Source organism: Rhinoraja longicauda, unplaced genomic scaffold, assembly GCF_053455715.1.
Source record: "Rhinoraja longicauda isolate Sanriku21f unplaced genomic scaffold, sRhiLon1.1 Scf000698, whole genome shotgun sequence".
Taxonomy (NCBI): domain Eukaryota; kingdom Metazoa; phylum Chordata; class Chondrichthyes; order Rajiformes; family Arhynchobatidae; genus Rhinoraja; species Rhinoraja longicauda.
This window is the reverse complement of record NW_027601914.1, coordinates 43,337-62,500: the sequence shown is the minus strand read 5'-3', so window position 1 is coordinate 62,500 and position 19,164 is coordinate 43,337. Positions and strand designations below refer to the sequence as shown.

Sequence of the window (19,164 nt, the reverse complement as noted above, 5' to 3'; positions counted from 1 at the left end):
ATTTTTTTTTGTCAACTATTCTCCCTAGCATCTTATTACATTAACGTGGTATTACTAAAAAAAACACCCCAAGGTGATCTGTGAAAAGTTGGTATCATTAGACAGCCGCTTCACTGCAGCCTTTAACCCAGCAGGTCACATCACGCACTCCTGCCCCCCACCGCCCCCCCCCCCCGGGCCAGCTCCACCCCCCCCCCCCCCCCCGGGCCAACTCCACCCCCCCCGGGCCAGCTCCACCCCCCCCCCCCGGGCCAGCTCCACCCCCCCGGGCCAGCTCCCCCCCCCCCCCCGGGCCAGCTCCACACCCCCCCCCCCCCCCCGGGCCAGCTCCACACCCCACCCCCCCCCCCGGCCCAGCTCCACCCCCCCCCCCCCCCCCCCGGGCCAGCTCCACATCACCCCCCCCCCCCCGGGCCAGCTCCCCCCCCGGGCCAGCTCCACCCCCCCCCCCCCCCGGGCCAGCTCCACACCCCCCCCCCCCAGGCCAGCTCCACACCCCCCCCCCCCCCCCCCGGCCCAGCTCCAACCCCCCCCCCCCCCCCCGGGCCAGCTCCGCCACCCGGCCTAGCTCCACCACCCCCACCCCCCCCCCCCCCCCCGGGCCAGCTCCACATCACCCCCCCCCCCCCCCGGGCCAGCTCCCCCCCCCGGGCCAGCTCCACCCCCCCCCCAGGCCAGCTCCACACCCCCCCGGGCCAGCTCCACATCACCCTCACCCCGGCGCCAGGCTCCCCCCCCCCCCCCCCCCAGCACCGCCCTGACCGCTGAGCGCTGCAGGTGAGGGTGCATCTGGAGGAAACACTCCACATGTTCTGTAAATAACCACCCGGAACACCACATGGCCACTTGCAGATTCAACTTTATTAAAAGGTGATATTTTTATGCTCTAGATAATTCCGTGCATTGGCGTCTGACCCCGCATGCTGACAGGTCATAATTAACATCATTGTGCATTTCCCGATAAGTGTTATTTCAATTCGGGTGCAACCTCAAACAATAGTTGCGAAACGCCACATGTTGGCGCACACTTTAATATAAGATAAAACTGTTATGAAATTATAATACGCTGAATTGCGTTTAAATGTTCAATCCTTTATAGCAGAAACTCCAACTCTGCACTCTAACACTGGCAGGTAACACACACACACTGGCGGGTAACACTAACACTGGCGGGTAACACTAACACTGGCGGGTAACTAATACTGGCGGGTAACTCACACACACTGGCGGGTAACTCTCACACACTGGCGGGTAACACACACACTGGCGGGTAACACTAACACTGGCGGGTAACACTAACACTGGCGGATAACACACACACACTGGCGGGTAACACTAACACTGGCGGGTAACACTAACACTGGCGGGTAACACTAACACTGGCGGGTAACACACACACTGGCGGGTAACACTAACACTGGCGGGTAACACTAACACTGGCGGGTAACACTAACACTGGCGGGTAACACTAACACTGGCGGGTAACTCTCACACACTGGCGGGTAACACTAACACTGGCGGGTAACACTAACACTGGCGGGTAACACTAACACTGGCGGCCTGTCAAAGGAGATGAATATTTCCTGATGCAGCCATTTGTGTTTGCGTGAGTTGCGTTTGAAAACACCACATTTCACTGAGCTGAGTGGGAGAAACGTCAGTTAAGCATGCAGCCAAATACCAGTCATGCCTGGAGTAAATAACATCTTTCTACTAAAATAATCCCAGCATTTAATGTTGTCATAAACTCGTCTATAAAGTTACACGATTAAATATTGCAGATATTTTAAAGAACATTCCACTTCATTCTAACACACCTTGCTCGTTCTACCTGTGGGTAATATACTGCAGTAACCACTGTGTCTAACCTGTCAGCTTTTCCTAATAGTTGCTATTTCATTGCCATTGAAGCGCGTGGTTACATTAGTTAGCTGCTGTTTGAGTAACTGAGCAGCGAGTGTTCGGTGTTTGTGCTCGGCTGTTGTTTGCCTACAGGTTTTTCCCGCAGTCGCAACAGTACACGCCCCTGTTGTGGGTGACAAAGCGCTTGTTGGCCAGCGAGCCGTAGCACGTCCTGCACTTGAAGCAATCTTTGTGCCACTGCCGATCCTCATAGGTCACGACCTCAGCTCCACCAAACCCTGCAGCAGAGCGTTCAATCAGGAGGTGACCGGCAGCTTCGGGCAGTAGCAGCGCTGGGGCAGCGCTGGGGCAGTGACGGGGAAGCGCTGGGGCAGTGACGGGGCAGCGCTGGGGCAGCGTTGGGGCAGTGACGGGGCTGCGGTGGGGCAGTGACGGGGCAGAGGGGCAGCGCTGGGGCAGTGACGGGGCAGCGCTGGGGCAGTGACGGGGCAGCGCTGGGGCAGCGCTGGGGCAGAGGGGCAGCGCTGGGGCAGTGAGGGGGCAGAGGGGCAGCGCTGGGCAGTGACGGGGCAGAAGGGCAGCGCTGAGGCAGTGAGGGGGCAGAGAGGCAGCGCTGGGGTGGGGGAGGAAGGGGCGAACACTGTGAGGCAGGTCCAGCCGGTGGGGAAGACGGGTGGAAACGACGGGGGAGGGGTGAGGTCGAGGACCGGTGAGGGTGGGTGGGTGTTGGTGGGGTTGGAATAGGGGGTGAGGTGAGGGTGGAGTGGGGGTTGGGTGGGGGTGTGGGGTGAGGTGGGGTGAGGTGGGGGTGAGGTGGGAGTGAGGGTGGGGTGGGGGTGTGGGGTGGGGGTGTGGGGTGGGGTGTGGGGTGAGGGTGGGGTGTGGGGTGTGGGGTGGGGTGTGGGGTGAGGGTGGGGTGGGGTGTGGGGTGAGGGTGGGGTGGGTGGGGGTGTGGGGTGGGGGTGGGTGGGGTGAGGGTGTGGGGTGGGGGTGTGGGTGTGGGTGTGGGGTGGGGGTGGGGTGGGGTGACGGTGGGGGTGTGGGGTGGGGGTGGGGTGGGTGGGGGTGAGGGTGGGGTGAGGGTGGGGTGAGGGTGTGGAGTGGTGGTGGGGGTGTGGGGTGAGGGTGGGGTGGGGGTGGGGTGAGGGTGGGGTGGGTGGGGGTGTGGGGGTGGGGTGAGGGTGGGGTGGGTGAGGAATGCCGGGCTGGGCCGGGCTGACACGTACCGGTGACGGGCATGTGACAGGCTCCGCATTTCTTGGCGACGAAGGAGCTGTAGCACTCGACGCAGTACAGCGCGTTCTCGTGGCCCGTGAACTGCTGGCCGCCCAGCGGCTTCCGGCACGTCTTACAGACGAAGCACTCGGCGTGCCAGGGCTCGTCCCGGTAACTCACCCCTCCGCTAGTGATGGACTGCCGGGGCAACGGGCAGACGCGGTTAACACACCCCCACACACACCCGCACACACACACCCACACACACCACACACACACACACCCCACACACACACACCCACACACACACACACACCCCACACACACACACACCCACACCGCCCCACACACTCACACCACCCACACACACACACACACCCCCCACACACCCACACACACACACCCCATACATACCCGCACCTACACACACACCCACACCCGCACACACACACACCCCACACACACACACACCCCACACCCCCCCCCCCCCCACACACACACCCCCCCCCCCCCCCACACCCCCCCCCCACACACACACACCCCTCACCCACACACACACGCATACACACACACACACCCGCACACACACCCACACACGCGCACATGCACACGCACACGCACCCCCACACACACACACCCCCACCACACACCCCCACACACACCCCCCCACACATAACCCCCACACCCCCCCCACACACACCCCCACACACACCCACACCCACACACACACACCCCCACACATAACCCCTACACCCCCCACACACACCCCCTACACACACACCGCCACACATCCCCTCACACCTCCCCACACACACACACACACATACACCCCCGCACACATACACACCCTCACACACCCCCATACACACACACGCCCACACACACATACACACACATACCCACACCTAAATCCACACACACACACACACACACACACCTCCATACACACACACACCCACACACGCCCACACGCACACACACAGACCTACACCCCACACCCACACACACACTCCACACCCCCACACATCCACACCCAGACCCACACACACACACGCACACCCACACCTACATCCACACACACACACACGCACACCTACACACACACATTCCCACACACACATACCCACACCCACACACACACCTCCACACACCCCCACACCTACACCCCCACACATCCACACCCACACACACACACACATACCCACACCCACACACACACCTCCACACACCCCCACACCTACACCCCCACACATCCACACCCACACACACACACACATACCCATACCCACACACACACCTCCACACACCCCCACACCTACACCCCCACACATCCACATCCACATCCACACACACACACGCACACCCACACACACACACTCCCACACACACATACCCCCACACCTACACCCCCACACATCCACACACGCACACCCACACACACACACTGCCACACACACATACCCACACCCACACACACACCCCCCACACCTACACCCCCACACATCCACACCCACACATCCACACACACGCACACCTACATCCACACCCAGACCCACACCTTCATCACACTGACCACCAACACAGGGCACCGACCCACACCACGCTGACCACGCTCTCATCTCGCTGCTACCATCGGGCAGATGGTCCAGGAGCCTGAGAACCGGGACCTCCAGCTTCAAGAACCCAGGACACAAGGAAGTGCAGATGGTGGTTTACAAAAAGAAAAGGCACAAAGTGCTGGATTAACTCAGCGGGTCAGGCAGCATCTATGGAGAACATGAGTAGGTGACGTTCTGAGTTGGGAACCTACTTCAGATTCCAGAAGAGCTTCCTCCCAACAATCGTGGACTGCTGAACGCTGCACAACACAAACCTCGGCAACTGCGAGCTGCTCTGGATGTGACTGGGCACTCCACATACTTGGGTTTTAACAGCAGTATTGTGGTTATTGATATATTGTGTTCTTTGACTCACATATATTGATCCCTGTTGTTGCGTTTACTGACCAAATACGCTGCAGCAAGAAAGGTAGCAGGTTGGCTTGATGGCAGACGGCAAAGAGTGGCGATAAAGAGGGCTTTTCTGGTTGGCTGCCGGTGACTAGCGGAATTCCGCAGGGCTCGGTGCTGGGGCCGCTACTCTTCACGTTGTATATTAATGACTTGGACGAGGGGATTGAAGGCTTTGTGGCAAAGTTTACGGAAGATTGGAAGATAGGTGGAGGGGCAGGTAGTGTAGAGAAAGCAGGGACTCTGCAGAAGGACAGGTGGGGAGAGTGGGCAGAGAAGTGGCAGGTGGAATAGAGCGTAGCACAGTCATGCATTTTGGTAGTAGGAATAAAGGCGGAGACTATTTTCTAAATTCAGGAACCAGAGGTGCAAAGGGACTTGGGTACGCTGGTGCAGGACTCCCAAAAAGTTCATCTGCAAGGCCACAGTTTAAGAATAAGGGGGAGGCCATTTAGAACGGAGATGAGGAAAAACTTTTTCAGTCATAGAGTTGAAAATCTGTGGAATTCTCTGCCTCAGAAGGCAGTGGAGGCCAATTCTCTGAATGCATTCAAGAGAGAGCTAGATAGAGCTCTTAAGGATAGCGGAGTCAGGGGGTATGGGGAGAAGGCAGGAATGGGGTACTGATTGAGAATGATCAGCCATGATCATATTGAATGGTGGTGCTGGCTCGAAGGGCCGAATGGCCTCCTCCTGCACCTATTGTTTATTAAGTCAAATCGGTAGTAAGGAAGGCAAATGCAATGCTTCCATTTATTTCGAGAGGACTAGAATACAAAAAAACAGAGATGTAATGCTGAGGCTCTATAAGGCGCTGGTCAGACCGAGTATTGGAGTATTGTGAGCAAATTTGGAAGAGGGTCCAGAGGAGGTTTACGAGAATGATCCCAGGAATGAGTGGGTTAACATGTGATGAGCATTTGACGGCACTGGGCCTGTAATAACCAGAGTTTTGAATGATGAGGGGGGACCTTTTGGAAACGTACAGAATAGTGAAAGGCTTGGATTGAGTGGATGTGGAGAGGATGTTTCCACTAGTGGGAGAGTCTAGGACCAGAGGCCATAGCCTCAGAATGAAAGGACATTCCTTTAGGAAGGAGATGAGGAGGAATTTCTTTGGTCAGAGGGTGGTGAATCTGTGGAATTATTTGCCACAGAAGGCTGTGGAGGCAATTTTTAAGATGGAAATTGACATATTCTTGATTAGTACGGGTGTCAGGAGTTTTGGGGAGAAGGCAGGAGAATTGGATTGAGAGGGAAAGATGATTGAATGGCGGACTAGACTTAATGGGCCGAATGGCCCAATTCTAATCCTATCAGTTATGAATTTGTGAAACTCGTTGTTCTGTTGGTAATTAAATATTCTACCACCCATCAAAGCCGCCGGTGTGGCCCGCCAGCAAGAGATCCCCAATGATCCCCTCCCCTAACCCCCTACTCCTTCCCCAGCCCGCCCCCAACCCCCTCCCCCTCCCTCCCCAACCCCCTCCTCCTCCCTCCCCAACCCCCTCCTCCTCCCTCCCCAACCCCCTCCTCCCTCCCCAACCTCCTCCTCCCTCCCCAACCCCCTCCTCCTCCCCAATCACCTCCTCCTCCCTCCCCCAACCCCCTCCTCCCTTCCCAACCCCCTCCTCCTCCCTCCCCCAACCCCCTCATCCCTGCAACCTCCAGCCTTCCCATGCAACTGACTGCCATCCGTCCCCACCATGCTGACTCCCTCACCAAAGCCCACTCTCCGCCCCGGGCCCAGCATAGACCATGCCCGCTGTCCCCACTCTCCGCCCCGGCCCCAGCATAGACCATGCCCGCTGTCCCCACTCTCCGCCCCGGCCCCAGCATAGACCATGCCCGCTCTCCGCCCCGGCCCCAGCATAGACCATGCCCACGGTCCCCACTCTCCGCCCCGGCCCCAGCATAGACCATGCCCGCTGTCCGCCCCGGCCCCAGCATAGACCATGCCCACGATCCCCACTCTCCGCCCCGGCCCCAGCATAGACCATGCCCGCTGTCCGCCCCAGCCCCAGCATAGACCATGCCTGCTGTCCGCCCCAGCCCCAGCATAGACCATGCCGCTGTCCACCCCAGCCCCAGCATAGACCATGCCCACTGTCCGCCACAGCCCCAGCATAGACCATGCCCGCTGTCCGCCCCGGCCCCAGCATAGACCATGCCCGCTGTCCGCCACAGCCCCAGCATAGACCATGCCCGCTGTCCGCCACAGCCCCAGCATAGACCATGCCTGCTGTCCGCCCCGGCCCCAGCACAGACCATGCCCGCTGACCCGCCGGCCTCACCTTCTTGCAGTGGGTGCAGTGCTGCGAGAACTTCTTCTGGTTGCAGGACACGCAGTAGATGTCGTCGCCGCGGGGGACGAAGCTCTCGGAGCCGATCTCCTTCAGGCAGCGGTGGCAGGTGAAGCAGCGCTCATGCCAATGAGAGCCGCCGTACTCAAAGCTCTTGGTCCCTGTGGGCAGATAGGCACAGCACTCAGTGCGACCGGAGTCACACAGCACGGACACTAGCCCTTCAGCCACACTATGCCCACCTCCCATATCCCTGTAAACCTTTCCTAACCATGCACATCCCCAAATGTATTTTAAATGTCAAAGTACCGGTCTCAACCACCTCATCTGGCAGCTCGTTCCATATACCCACCACCCTCTGTGTGAAAATGCTGCCCCTCAGTTTTCCATTATAGATTCATAAAGTGATACAGTGTGGAAACATTCCTTTCAGCCCAACTTGCCCACTATAGCCAACGAGTCCCAGCTACACTAGTCCCACTTGCCCACATTTGGTCCATATCCCTCCACACCTGTCCTATCCATGTACATGATAAACTGTCTTAAATGTTGGGATAGTACCAGCCTCAACTACCTCCTCTGGCAGCTTGTTCCATATACGCGCCACCCTTTTTGTGAAAATGTTACCCTTCAGATTCTTATTCAATCTTTTCTCTTCACCTTAAACCTATGTCCTTTGGCTCTTGATTCACCTACTCCGGGCAATAGACACTGTGCACCTACCCGATCTATTTCTCTAATGATCTTATATACTTCTATAAGATTACACTCATCCTCCTGTGCTCCGAGGAATAGAGTTCCAGCCTAATCAAACTCTTCCTATAGTTCAGACCCTCCAGTCCTGGCAACATCCTCGTAAATCTTTGTGCTTTTCCAGCTTGACATCTTTCCGCTGCCCAGAACTGAATACGGCCTCAGCAACGTCTTATCCAACTACAACATGACCTGCCAACTTCTATACTCAATACTCTGGCTGATGATGGCCAACATGCAAAAGCCTATTGACCAACCGATCTACCTGTGACTCCACCTTCAAGGAACCATGCACTTGCACTCCTGGGTCCATCTGCTCTACATCACTCCCGAGAAGCCATTGTGTTTATCCTGCTTATATTCGACTTCCCAAAATGCAATATCTCACATTTCTCTGCATTAAATTCCATCAATCAATCAATCCCACTTGGCCAATCGATCAAGATCATATGGTCGTAAGTAATAAGAGTAGAATTAGGCCATTCGGCCCATCAGGTCTACTCCACCATTTAATCATGGCTGATCTATCTCTCCCTCCTAACCCCATTCTCCTGCCTTCTCCCCATAACATTTGACACGATGCGGCTGCAATTTTTCACAACCAGGGGTCACAGTTTAAGAATAAGGGGTCGGCCATTTAAAACGGAGATGAGGAAAAACTTTTTCACCCAGAGAGTTGTGAATCTGTGGAATTCTCTGGCTCAGAAGGCAGTGGAGGCCAATTCTCTGGATGCTTTCAAGAGAGAGCTAGATAGAGCTCTTAAAGATAGCGGAGTCAGGGGGTAGGGGGAGAAGACTGGAACGGGGTACTGATTGAGAATGATCGGCCATGATCACATTGAATGGCGGTGCTGGCTCAAAGGGCCGAATGGCCGACTCCTGCATCTATTGTCTATTGGTGCACAGTACTGAACACAATACTCCAAATGCGGTCTCGCCAACGTCTTATACAACTGCAACCTCCAACTTCCCTATAACTCCTTATAGTTCAGGCCCACGATTCCTGGGAACACCCTTGTACATCTCTCTGTGCTCTTTCCAGGTTGCCAACATCATTCTGATAGCAGGACGACCCCAATACCCTGACTGAAGGCCAGCCTGTCTACCCCTCGCATCAGGCCAGCTCCCGGGGAGTATCCATTATCAATCCCCCCTTCACTGCACCAATCGGGCCCTAGAGAGAACGTGCAAAGCCACTCGTGCAGCCCGGGGGCCGGGTCGTTGCCGGCTCTGTGGAGCAGTGAGGCAGGCGGCCATTCCACCCGCTGCTGTGCCTCCGAGTCACGAGGAAGAAACACAATTCTGCTTGTGGGCGGGCGGGGCCAGACTCGAGGGCCCGAATGGCCGTGCTCCGTGCTACGGTCAGTGTCGTACTGCGGCCGGCGCCTCGGCCACGCTTGCAGGGGCAACCAGCGGGCGCGGGTCCGTACCTCCCGTGGAGGGACTGGGTGGACGAGCCGCGGGCTGGTGGTGCCAATGAAGTTCCCGGAGCGTGGGAAGGTCGCGAAGCGGTGACCAGTTGCACACCTCAGTATATCGGAAACACCGGGGAGATTGGGACTGTTGTCGCCGCTAATCAGTTTAACAGCTCACTTGTGGGTTAACCGAGTAGAGTATTATCCGAGTAGAGTATTAACCGAATAAAGTATTAACCGAGTAAAATATTAACCAGTAGAGTATTAACCGAGCAGAGTATTAACCCGAATAGAGTATTAACCGAGTAGAGTATTAACCGAGTAGAGTATTAACCGAGTAGAGCATTAACCGGGTAGAGTATTAACCGAATAGAGTATTATCCGAGTAGAGTATTATCCGAGCAGAGTATTAACCCGAATAGAGTATTAACTGAGTAGAGTATTAACCCGAGTAGAGTATTATCCGAGTAGAGTATTATCCGAGGAGATTATTAACCGAATGGAGTATTAACCGAGTGGAGTATTTGCTACCTGATGGGACCAACAACCTGATTGTGGATGATCAGCCATGGCGGTGCTGGCTCGAAGGGCCGAATGGCCTCCTCCTGCCCCTATTGTCTATAACAATGAGATCAAAGTGCGTTCCGGGTCGCTGCCGCTGGCGCTGGGACTGACCTGGCTTGATGGCCCGCTTGCAGCCGTGGCAGGTGGACGCGTCGGTGCGCGGTAAACACTTGGAGCAGATGATCCGTTCGTTCTTGATGCTGAAGGAGTCGCTGGTCAGCGAGCGGCTGCAGTGATAGCAGCGGAAACATCCCTCATGCCAGTATTTGCCCTCGTAATGCAGCTCCTGTGTAAACGAACGTCCGATAGTGAGGGGGGGGGCACACGTTCAAGCACCCCCCACCCCCTCCCCTCAGGTTGGGAAATGGCCGGCGAGAGATTGAGCAACTGTACACCGATCTGTAGTGGAAGTCACCCGGGAGAGAGTGGCGGGGAGAGTCGGCACTGGCCGCCTGGGACAACTCGGTCTAATGGACGTGCATCGAGGGGACGTGCAGTGGGCTGGGAGAGGGAGGTCCGATTTATTTTTTATTGGGGAAAAGATTCTGACTGTCTATCCTATCTATGCTTCTCATAACTTTATACATTTCTAGCAGGACTCCCTTCAGCCACCAACACTCCAGAGAAAACAATCCAACTCTGCCTGTAGCTGACGCCCCCTAATCTAGGCATCATTCGTGTAAACCTTTCCAAAGCCTCTCCACCCTTTCTGGAACTGCACACAAGACTCCAAATGTGGCCTAACCAAAGTTTTATAAAGTTGAGTCGTGACTTCCTGCCTTCATTTATACTCAATGCCCAGGCCGCTAAAGGCCTTTTTCACCTCTCCAGGAGCAATGGACTTGGAGTACAAGATTCATCTGCATATCCATGAACAGTAAACGTTCCTCTTTCATGTAACACCTCATACCTGCTCCATCAAGCCCCAATGTTATTTGCCACGAACTTGGGATGTGACGGAGACGATTTGCGCTTGTGATCAAATCACCTCATGTCCTCGGTGCTGCAGTTCTGGCTTTCCCCAGCAGGTGGTGACAAAGGTGCACAGAGGTAGGAAGGGGTTGGAAAATGAACGAAGTTTGACAAATTTCACGCCTGGTTTCTGACACTTGGACCTTACTGGAACAATAATACCTGGGCATAAATCATTTCATTTCAAGTTATCAGATTCTTCCCAGTCTCTATGTATTCAAACCTATCTTGAGTGAAGATAGACACAGAATGCTGGAGTAACTCAGCAGGGCAGGCAGCATCTCTGGAGAGAAGGAATGGGTGACTGCTCCAGTCCGATGAAGGGTCTCGACCAGAAATGTCACAATAGACAATAGACAACAGGTGCAGGAGTAGGCCATTCGGCCCTTCGAGCCAGCACCACCATTCAATGTGATCATGGCTGACCATTCTCAATCAGTACCCTGTTCCTGCCTTCTCCCCATATCCCCTGACTCCGCTATCCTTAAGAGTTCTATCTAGCTCTCTCTTGAATGCATTCAGAGAATTGGCCTCCACTGCCTTCTGAGGCAGAGAATTCCACAGATTCACAACTCTCTGACTGAAAAAGTTTTTCCTCATCTCCGTTCTAAATGGCCGAAATGTTTCGATAAGATCCCCTCTCATGATCGCATTGATGCTATGAGGTTGCAGGGTGATTTGGACAGATTGTGTGAGTGGGCGGATGCATGGCAGATGCAGTTTAACATGGGTTATCCATAAGTGTGAGGCTAGCCATTTTGGTGGTAAGAATAAAAAGGCAGATTATTATCTGAATGGTGTCAAGTTAGGAAAAGGGACATACAACGAGATCTGGGTGTCCTAGTGCATCAGTCACTGAAAGGAAGCATGCAGGTAAAGCAGGCAGTGAAGAAAACCAATGGAATGTTGGCCTTCATAACAAGAGGCATTGAGTATAGGAGCAAAGAGGTCCTTCTGCAGTTGTATAGGGCCCTAGTGAGACCGCACCTGGAGTACCATGTGCAGTTTTGGTCTCCAAATTTGAGGAAGGATATTCTTGCTATTGAGAGGGTGCAGCATAGGTTCACTAGGTTAATTCCCGGAATGGAGGGACTATAATATGTTGAAAGACTGGAGCGACTAGGCTTGTATACACTGGAATTTAGAAGGATGAGAGGGGATCTAATCGAAACATATAAGATTATTAAGGGGTTGGACACGTTTGAGGCAGGAAACATGGTCCCAATGTTGGAGGAGTCCAGAACCAGGGGCCACAGTTTAAGAATAAGGGGTAGGCCATTTAGAACGGAGATGAGGAAAACCCTTTTCAGTTAGAGAGTTGTAAATCTGTGGAATTTACTGCCTCAGCAGGCAGTGGAGGCCAATTCTCTGAATGCATTCAAGAGAGAGCTAGATAGAGCTCTTAAGGATAGTGGAGTCAGGGAGTATGGGGAGAAGGCAGGAACGGGGTACTGATGGGGAATGATCAGCCATGATCACATTGAATGGTGGTGCTGGCTCGAAGGGCCGAATGTCCTACTCCTGCACCTATTGTCTATTGTCATCCTTCTAAATTCCAGTGTATACAAGCCTGGCCGCTCCAGTCTTTCAACATAGGACAGTCCCTCCATTCCGGGAATTAACCTAGTAAACCTACGCTGCATGCCCTCAATAGCAAGAATATCCTTCCTCAAATTTGGAGACCAAAACTGCACACAGTACTACAGGTGCGGTCTCACTAGGGCACTGTACAACTGCAGAAGGACCTCTTTGCTCCTATACTCAACGCCTCTTGTTATGAAGGCCAACATTCCATTGTCTTTCTTCACTGCCTGCTGTACCTGCATGCTTCCTTTCAGTCACTAGGACACCCAGATCTCGTTGTACGTCCCCTTTTCCTAACTTGACACCATTCAGATAATAATCTGCCTTCCTATTCTTACCACCAAAGTGGATAACCTCACACTTATCCACATTAAACTGCATTTGGCATGCATCCGTCCACTCACATAACCTGTCCAAGTCACCCTGCAACCTCATAGCATCTTCCTCACAGTTCACACTGCCACCCAGCTTTGTATCATCTGCAAATTTGCTAATGATACTTTTAATCCCTTCACCCAAGTCATTAATGTCATGAATCCAAAGATGCTGCCTGCCCTGCTAAGTTACTCCAGGATTTTGTGTCTATCTTCGGTGTATAACCAACATCTGCAGTTCCTACCTTCCCATCGTGAGTGATCTGACTTCCCCATTGACAGACTAGTACAGATTGCCAACAACATCTCCCATCAGCAGAGGAGCACCTGGGGGCTGTGTGCCTGCCCCATGCTCTACTATATGTCATTCACCGTGTAGCCAATACAGCCCCAATGCCATGTTTAGACTTGCAGATGGTATCACAGTGGTTGGACAAATGTGGGTAAAGATGTCAGATCAATAATCTGGTTTTGTGGTGTCAGAACAACAGGAAGTGATCTACGGGAAGTGCTGCTTGAAAAAGGCAGCCAATATAATCAAGGACCCATGTGCCCTGGCCACACTCCCATCTCGCTGCAACCATCAGGAAGCTGGTCCAGGTCCCCGAAAACAGTGACCTTCAGGTATTACTGATTATTATAGAGTCAAAAGACATACAGAATGGAAATACGCCCTTCGGCCCAACCTGTCCATGCTGACCAAGATGCCCATCCAAGCTATTCCTGCCTTTAGCCCATGTTCCACCAAATTCTTCATATCCATGTACCGATCCAAATTCCTGCCTCAACTACTTCTTCAGACGGCTTGTTCCATACATCCACCACTTGCTGTGTGGAAATGTTACCTCTGGTTCCTTTTTAAAAATTCCCCTCGCACCTTAACCTTATGCCCTCTAGTTCTTGATTCCCCAACCTTGGGAAAAGACTCCGTGTATTTACCACGTCTATTCTGCTCATTTATGCGTCATGATCACCCCTTGGTATCCTATGCTCCAAGGAATAAAGACCTAGCCCGCCAACCTATCCTTTTAGCGCAGGCCTTCAAGTACTGACAACATTCCCCTAAATCCCCTTTGCACTATTTCCAGCCCAATGACATATTTCTTACAGCAGTGTGACCAAACCTGAGCAGAATACTCAAAGTCCAGTCTCACCAATGTCTTGAACTACTGTAACATAAAGTTCAATTTCCATATTCAACACCCTGTTTGATGAAGGCCAGAATGCTAAACACATTCTTCACCACCTTGTCTACTTGCAATGCCACTTTCGGGGAACTCTTTAGTTGTGTTCCTAGATCTTTCTGCTCTGCAACATTCCCCATTCAGCTATTCACTGTGAAGGTCCTGCCATTGCTTGACTTCTCAAAATACAACACCGCTCACTTTCTGAATTAAACTTCATTTGCCATTCTCCAGCCCACTTGTCCAGCTCATCAAAAAAATTGTTGTAACTATTGATATCCTTCTTCACTCTCTATGATACCACCTATTTTGGTGACATCTGCTGCCTTGTACATTCTCATCCAAATGACAAAAAAATGGTCCTGATCGCTATGGCAGACCACAGGTCACTGGCATCAAACCTGCAGATAACAACTTCAACAGTGCGTTTGAGGTGAGCATTGCATTCCGTCATTCTAGTGGAGCAGCAGCCCTGACTCAATTGAGAGGCGAAAGAGGCTCGATGGGCCGAAGGGCCGACTCCTGTCTCTATTTATCTATTGTAAATATACCTGAGTGAACCGAATCTGGCACGGGTCAGACAGAGCCGGAGCTCGGGCAGGGAGACTGCAGAGAGTGGGGATTAAAGGGCGCTGGGAGAGGAGGGAATGGAGTGGTGGAGGGGAGGGGAGAGTGGGCAGATGATGGAGGGGGTGGAGGGGAGGGGCGGGGGATGAAGATTGTATAATCCACCCCACCACTCCTCCAGAGCGGACCTCGCTCACCTTGGAACCGCAGCCGATCGGCTTCTTGCAATCGGCGCAGGAGTTGGCGACGATTTTCTCGTAGCAGCGGGCGCAGCAAGGATGCCCGTCCCTCTCCACGAAGGGCTGTCCGTGCAACGGCTGCTGGCAGTGCTGACAACTCAGCTGCTCGCCGCCGGTCCGCTCCGGGAACCGGTAGTACGGCTCTGTGGACAGAAACACTGTCAGCGGCTCCCGGAGCGGCTGAACCCGGAGCACCCTACACCCTGCACCCGGAGCACCCTGCACCGGAGCACCCGGAGCACCCTGCACCCTGAGTACCCTGCACCCGGAGCACCCTGTACCCTGCACCCGGAGCACCCTACACCCTGCACCCGGAACACCCTGTACCTGGAGCACCCTGTACCCTGCACCGGAGCACCCTACACCCGGAGCACCCTGCACCCAGAGTACCCTGCACCGGAGCACCCTACACCCTGCACCCAGAGCGCCCTGCACCCAGAGCACCCTGCACCCAGAGTACCCTGCACCGGAGCACCCTACACCCTGCACCCGGAGCACCCTGCACCCAGAGTACCCTGCATCCGGAGCACCCTGCACCCAGAGCACCCTGCACCCGGAGTACCCTGCACCCAGAGTACCCTGCATCCGGAGCACCCTGCATCCGGAGCACCCTGCACCCGGAACACCCTGCACCCAGAGTACCCTGCACCTCGAGCACTCTGCACCCGGAGCGCCACAACCTGGAGCGTCCTGCACCCAGAGCACCCTGCACCCGGAGCGTCCTGCACCCAGAGCACCCTGACCCCGGAGCACCCTGACCCCGGAGCACCCTACACCCGGAGCGCCCTGCACCAAGAGCACCCTGCACCCGGAGCACCCTACACCCAGAGCACCCTGCACCCGGAGCACCCTGCACCCAGAGCACCCTGCACCCGCAGCACCCTACACCCAGAGCACCCTGCACCCGGAGCACCCTGCACCACGAGCACTCTGCACCCGGAGCGCCACAACCTGGAGCGTCCTGCACCCAGAGCACCCTGCACCCGGAGCACCCTGCACCCAGAGCACCCGGAGCACCCTACACCCGGAGCACCCTGCACCCGGAGCACCCTGCACCCGGAGCACCCTGCACCCAGAGCACCATGCACCCGGAGCACCCTACACCCGGAGCACCCTGCACCCGGAGCACCCTGCACCCAGAGCACCCTACACCCGGAGCACCCTGCACCCGGAGCACCCTGCACCCGGAGCGCCACAACCTGGAGCGTCCTGCACCAGGAGCGCCTGACCCCGGAGCACCCTGCTCCTTAGGCGACTGAACCCGGAGCGCACACCAGCCCTCGTCTCCCGTGCACCCTGCTTCCACCGAGTCACCCTCCCCCGTCAGCTCCCTGCGCCACAGAGGGCGGTGGGCGCCTGGGACGCGCTGGGTGGGGTGGTGGTGGAGGCAAATAGGATAGTGGTGTTTAAGAGGCTTTGAGGGAGGCACATGGATGTACAGGGAGATGGATCATGGATTATGTGGAGGCAGAGGAGATTAGTTTAGATTGGCACGGATATTGTAGTTGTAACTCTGCTCCTGGTAATGTTGCTTGCCAAGGTGAAGGGCGAAACGCTGGGATAGGAGCAGCTTGTGATTCAGGAGCAGGTGATGGGGTGACAGCTGAGGACAGTCACAGTTGGGGGGGGGGAGGGGAGGGGGGCTTGGATTAATGGCCGCAGATCTCTCACTGTGTCTCTGACCTTCACATCAACACCGCATACCAGCGAGTTCACACATCACTGCAGCGTGAGTCAGTGACCCGCGGCCCGCTGCATGGAAACAATGAACCACTGGCCAAGAAATGTGGAACGCGACCTTCCCCTCACCCTGACCGCTTCGCACTGCCCAGCAACACGCACACACACACACACACACACACACACACACACACGCGTGCACACACACACAAAACACGCGTGCACACATGCACACTCACACATACACAAGCGGACTTACACAAATACACATGCACGATCAGACAAAACCAGACACACAGACAGACACACACGCACAACACGCATGCACACACACAACACGCGTGTACACACACACACACAACACGCGTGCACACACACACACAACACGCGTGCGCACATGCACACTGACACATACACAAGCGCGATCAGACATAACTAAACACATAGATACAGGCAGTCAGACACACACACACAGACAAACAACACGCGCGCACACATGCACACTCACACACACACACACCACGCGTGCACACATGCACACTGACATATACACAAGCGGATTTACACAAATACACATGCACGATGCGACGTAACCACACACACACACAAAAAATATATATTTGGGACGTGAAAGCGCGGGAACCAGAGCGGCATGTGGGTGAGTTGGAAGTGTGGACAATGTGGGCCGAAGGGCCTGTTGCCGTACTGTTCTGTGTTCGATGTTGGGGTCAGGCGGGGCTTGATAACACTCGCTGTTAAACCGGGGCTTCAAGGTGCAATGCCTTCATTTGTGAAATGCATTCATTGATTTTAAATGGCCCGCTGACTTGTGGAAACAAGACTAGGAAGAAGTATTATTCTTAAGACTTCTGATAATAAGACATTATAAGACATATCGTATTCTGCAGAGATGCTGCCTGAGTTACTGCAGGACTGGAACTGGGGCGCGATCGTTGCCTGTCCCGCGGCGGGCAGTGGTCGCCGCTGGTCACCGCCGCCCTCTGCACTTTGTTACTTTATTTACCTTCCAATTGTTTTGCTTTTTTTTAACTTGGCCGCAGTCATCAAGTTACGGCCAAATGAAGCGATGACAGGAGAGGTTCCCCAATCTGAGCGGAAACACCCGCCAGGTGTGGAGGTGGCGGGAGCGGACACGTCATGGACAACCCCTGTAATCACCGTGGCAACCCCCACAGTCACCGTGGCAACCCCCACAGGTACCATGGCAACCCCCACAGTCACCGTGGCAACCCCCACAGTCACCGTGGCAACCCCAATATTCACCGTGGCAACCCCTGTAATCACCGTGGCAACCCCCAGTCACCATGGCAACCCCCCACAGTCACCATGGCAACCCCTACATTCACCGTGGCAACCCCTGTAATCACCGTGGCAACCCCCAGTCACCATGGCAACCCCACAGTCACCGTGGCAACCCCCACAGTCACCGTGGCAACCTCTGTAATCACCATAGAATTCCCCGCTACCCAGTGTTGGCCGCGAAAGCTACGAAGTGGGTGGAAGCAGGGAGGGGAGGGGAGAGAAATGGCGGTGGCTGGAGGATGTGTGGACCCCCTCCCTCTACTGCAGGGGGTGTGAGGGCGAGCAGCCCAGGACGCGGAGCTGCACGGGGCCGAGCCTCCAAAGACGTACAGGTATGTAGGTTAATTGGCTGGGTAAATGTAAAAATTGTCCCTAGTGGGTGTAGGATAGTGTTAATGTGCGGGGATCGCTGGGCGGCACGGACTTGGAGGGCCGAAAAGGCCTGTTTCCGGCTGTATATATATGATATGATATGATATGGGCCGGGGTACGGGGTACGGGGCCGGGGTACGGGGTACGGGGCAGGGGGTACGGGGCAGGGGGTACGGGGCCGGGGTACGGGGCCGGGGTACGGGGCAGGGGGTACGGGGCAGGGGGTACGGGGCAGGGGGTACGGGGCCGGGGTACGGGGCCGGGGTACGGGGCAGGGGGTACGGGGCAGGGCGTACGGGGCAGGGGGTACGGGGCAGGGGGTACGGGGCCGGGGTACGGGGTACGGGGTACGGGGCCGGGGTACGGGGCCGGGGTACGGGGCCCAGGGGCGACTGATGTCGGCCGGTGACATTTGCTCGGTCTTCGGAACAGAGCAAACTCAACAAAGGTTTTCCAATGAACCTCGGTACACGTGACGATAAACTACACTAACTACACTAACTACACTAACTACACTAACACGTTAAGGAACTGCAGAAGCCGCTTTCAACCGACACAAACAGCTGCAATAAGCAGCGGGTCGTGCAGCATCTCCGGGGAGAAGGAACGGGTGATGTTTCGGGTCGAGACCCTTCTTCAAACTGAACCTTCGGTAACTAACTAACTCCACCGGGCAACGTGTGCAATAAATGTACGGGGCTCTGGGGCTGCGGTCTGCGATGAGTGAACGCCGCCGAGTAGCGGCAG

At 55.2% G+C, this 19,164-nt stretch overlaps 1 protein-coding gene across 1 annotated transcript; it reads right to left on the bottom strand.

The window, feature by feature from the left end:
• Positions 1-891: 891 nt before the first annotated feature.
• Positions 892-17,946, bottom strand: LOC144591210 (four and a half LIM domains protein 1-like). Its single transcript, XM_078395499.1, has 7 exons — positions 17,747-17,946; positions 16,282-16,373; positions 15,001-15,185; positions 10,234-10,408; positions 7,382-7,551; positions 3,090-3,276; positions 892-2,141 (listed from the first exon to the last, which is right to left on the bottom strand). The coding sequence occupies exons 1-7, from the start codon at positions 17,944-17,946 to the stop codon at positions 1,990-1,992; spliced, it is 1,161 nt and encodes a 386-aa protein (XP_078251625.1). The 3' UTR covers positions 892-1,989.
• Positions 17,947-19,164: the final 1,218 nt, after the last annotated feature.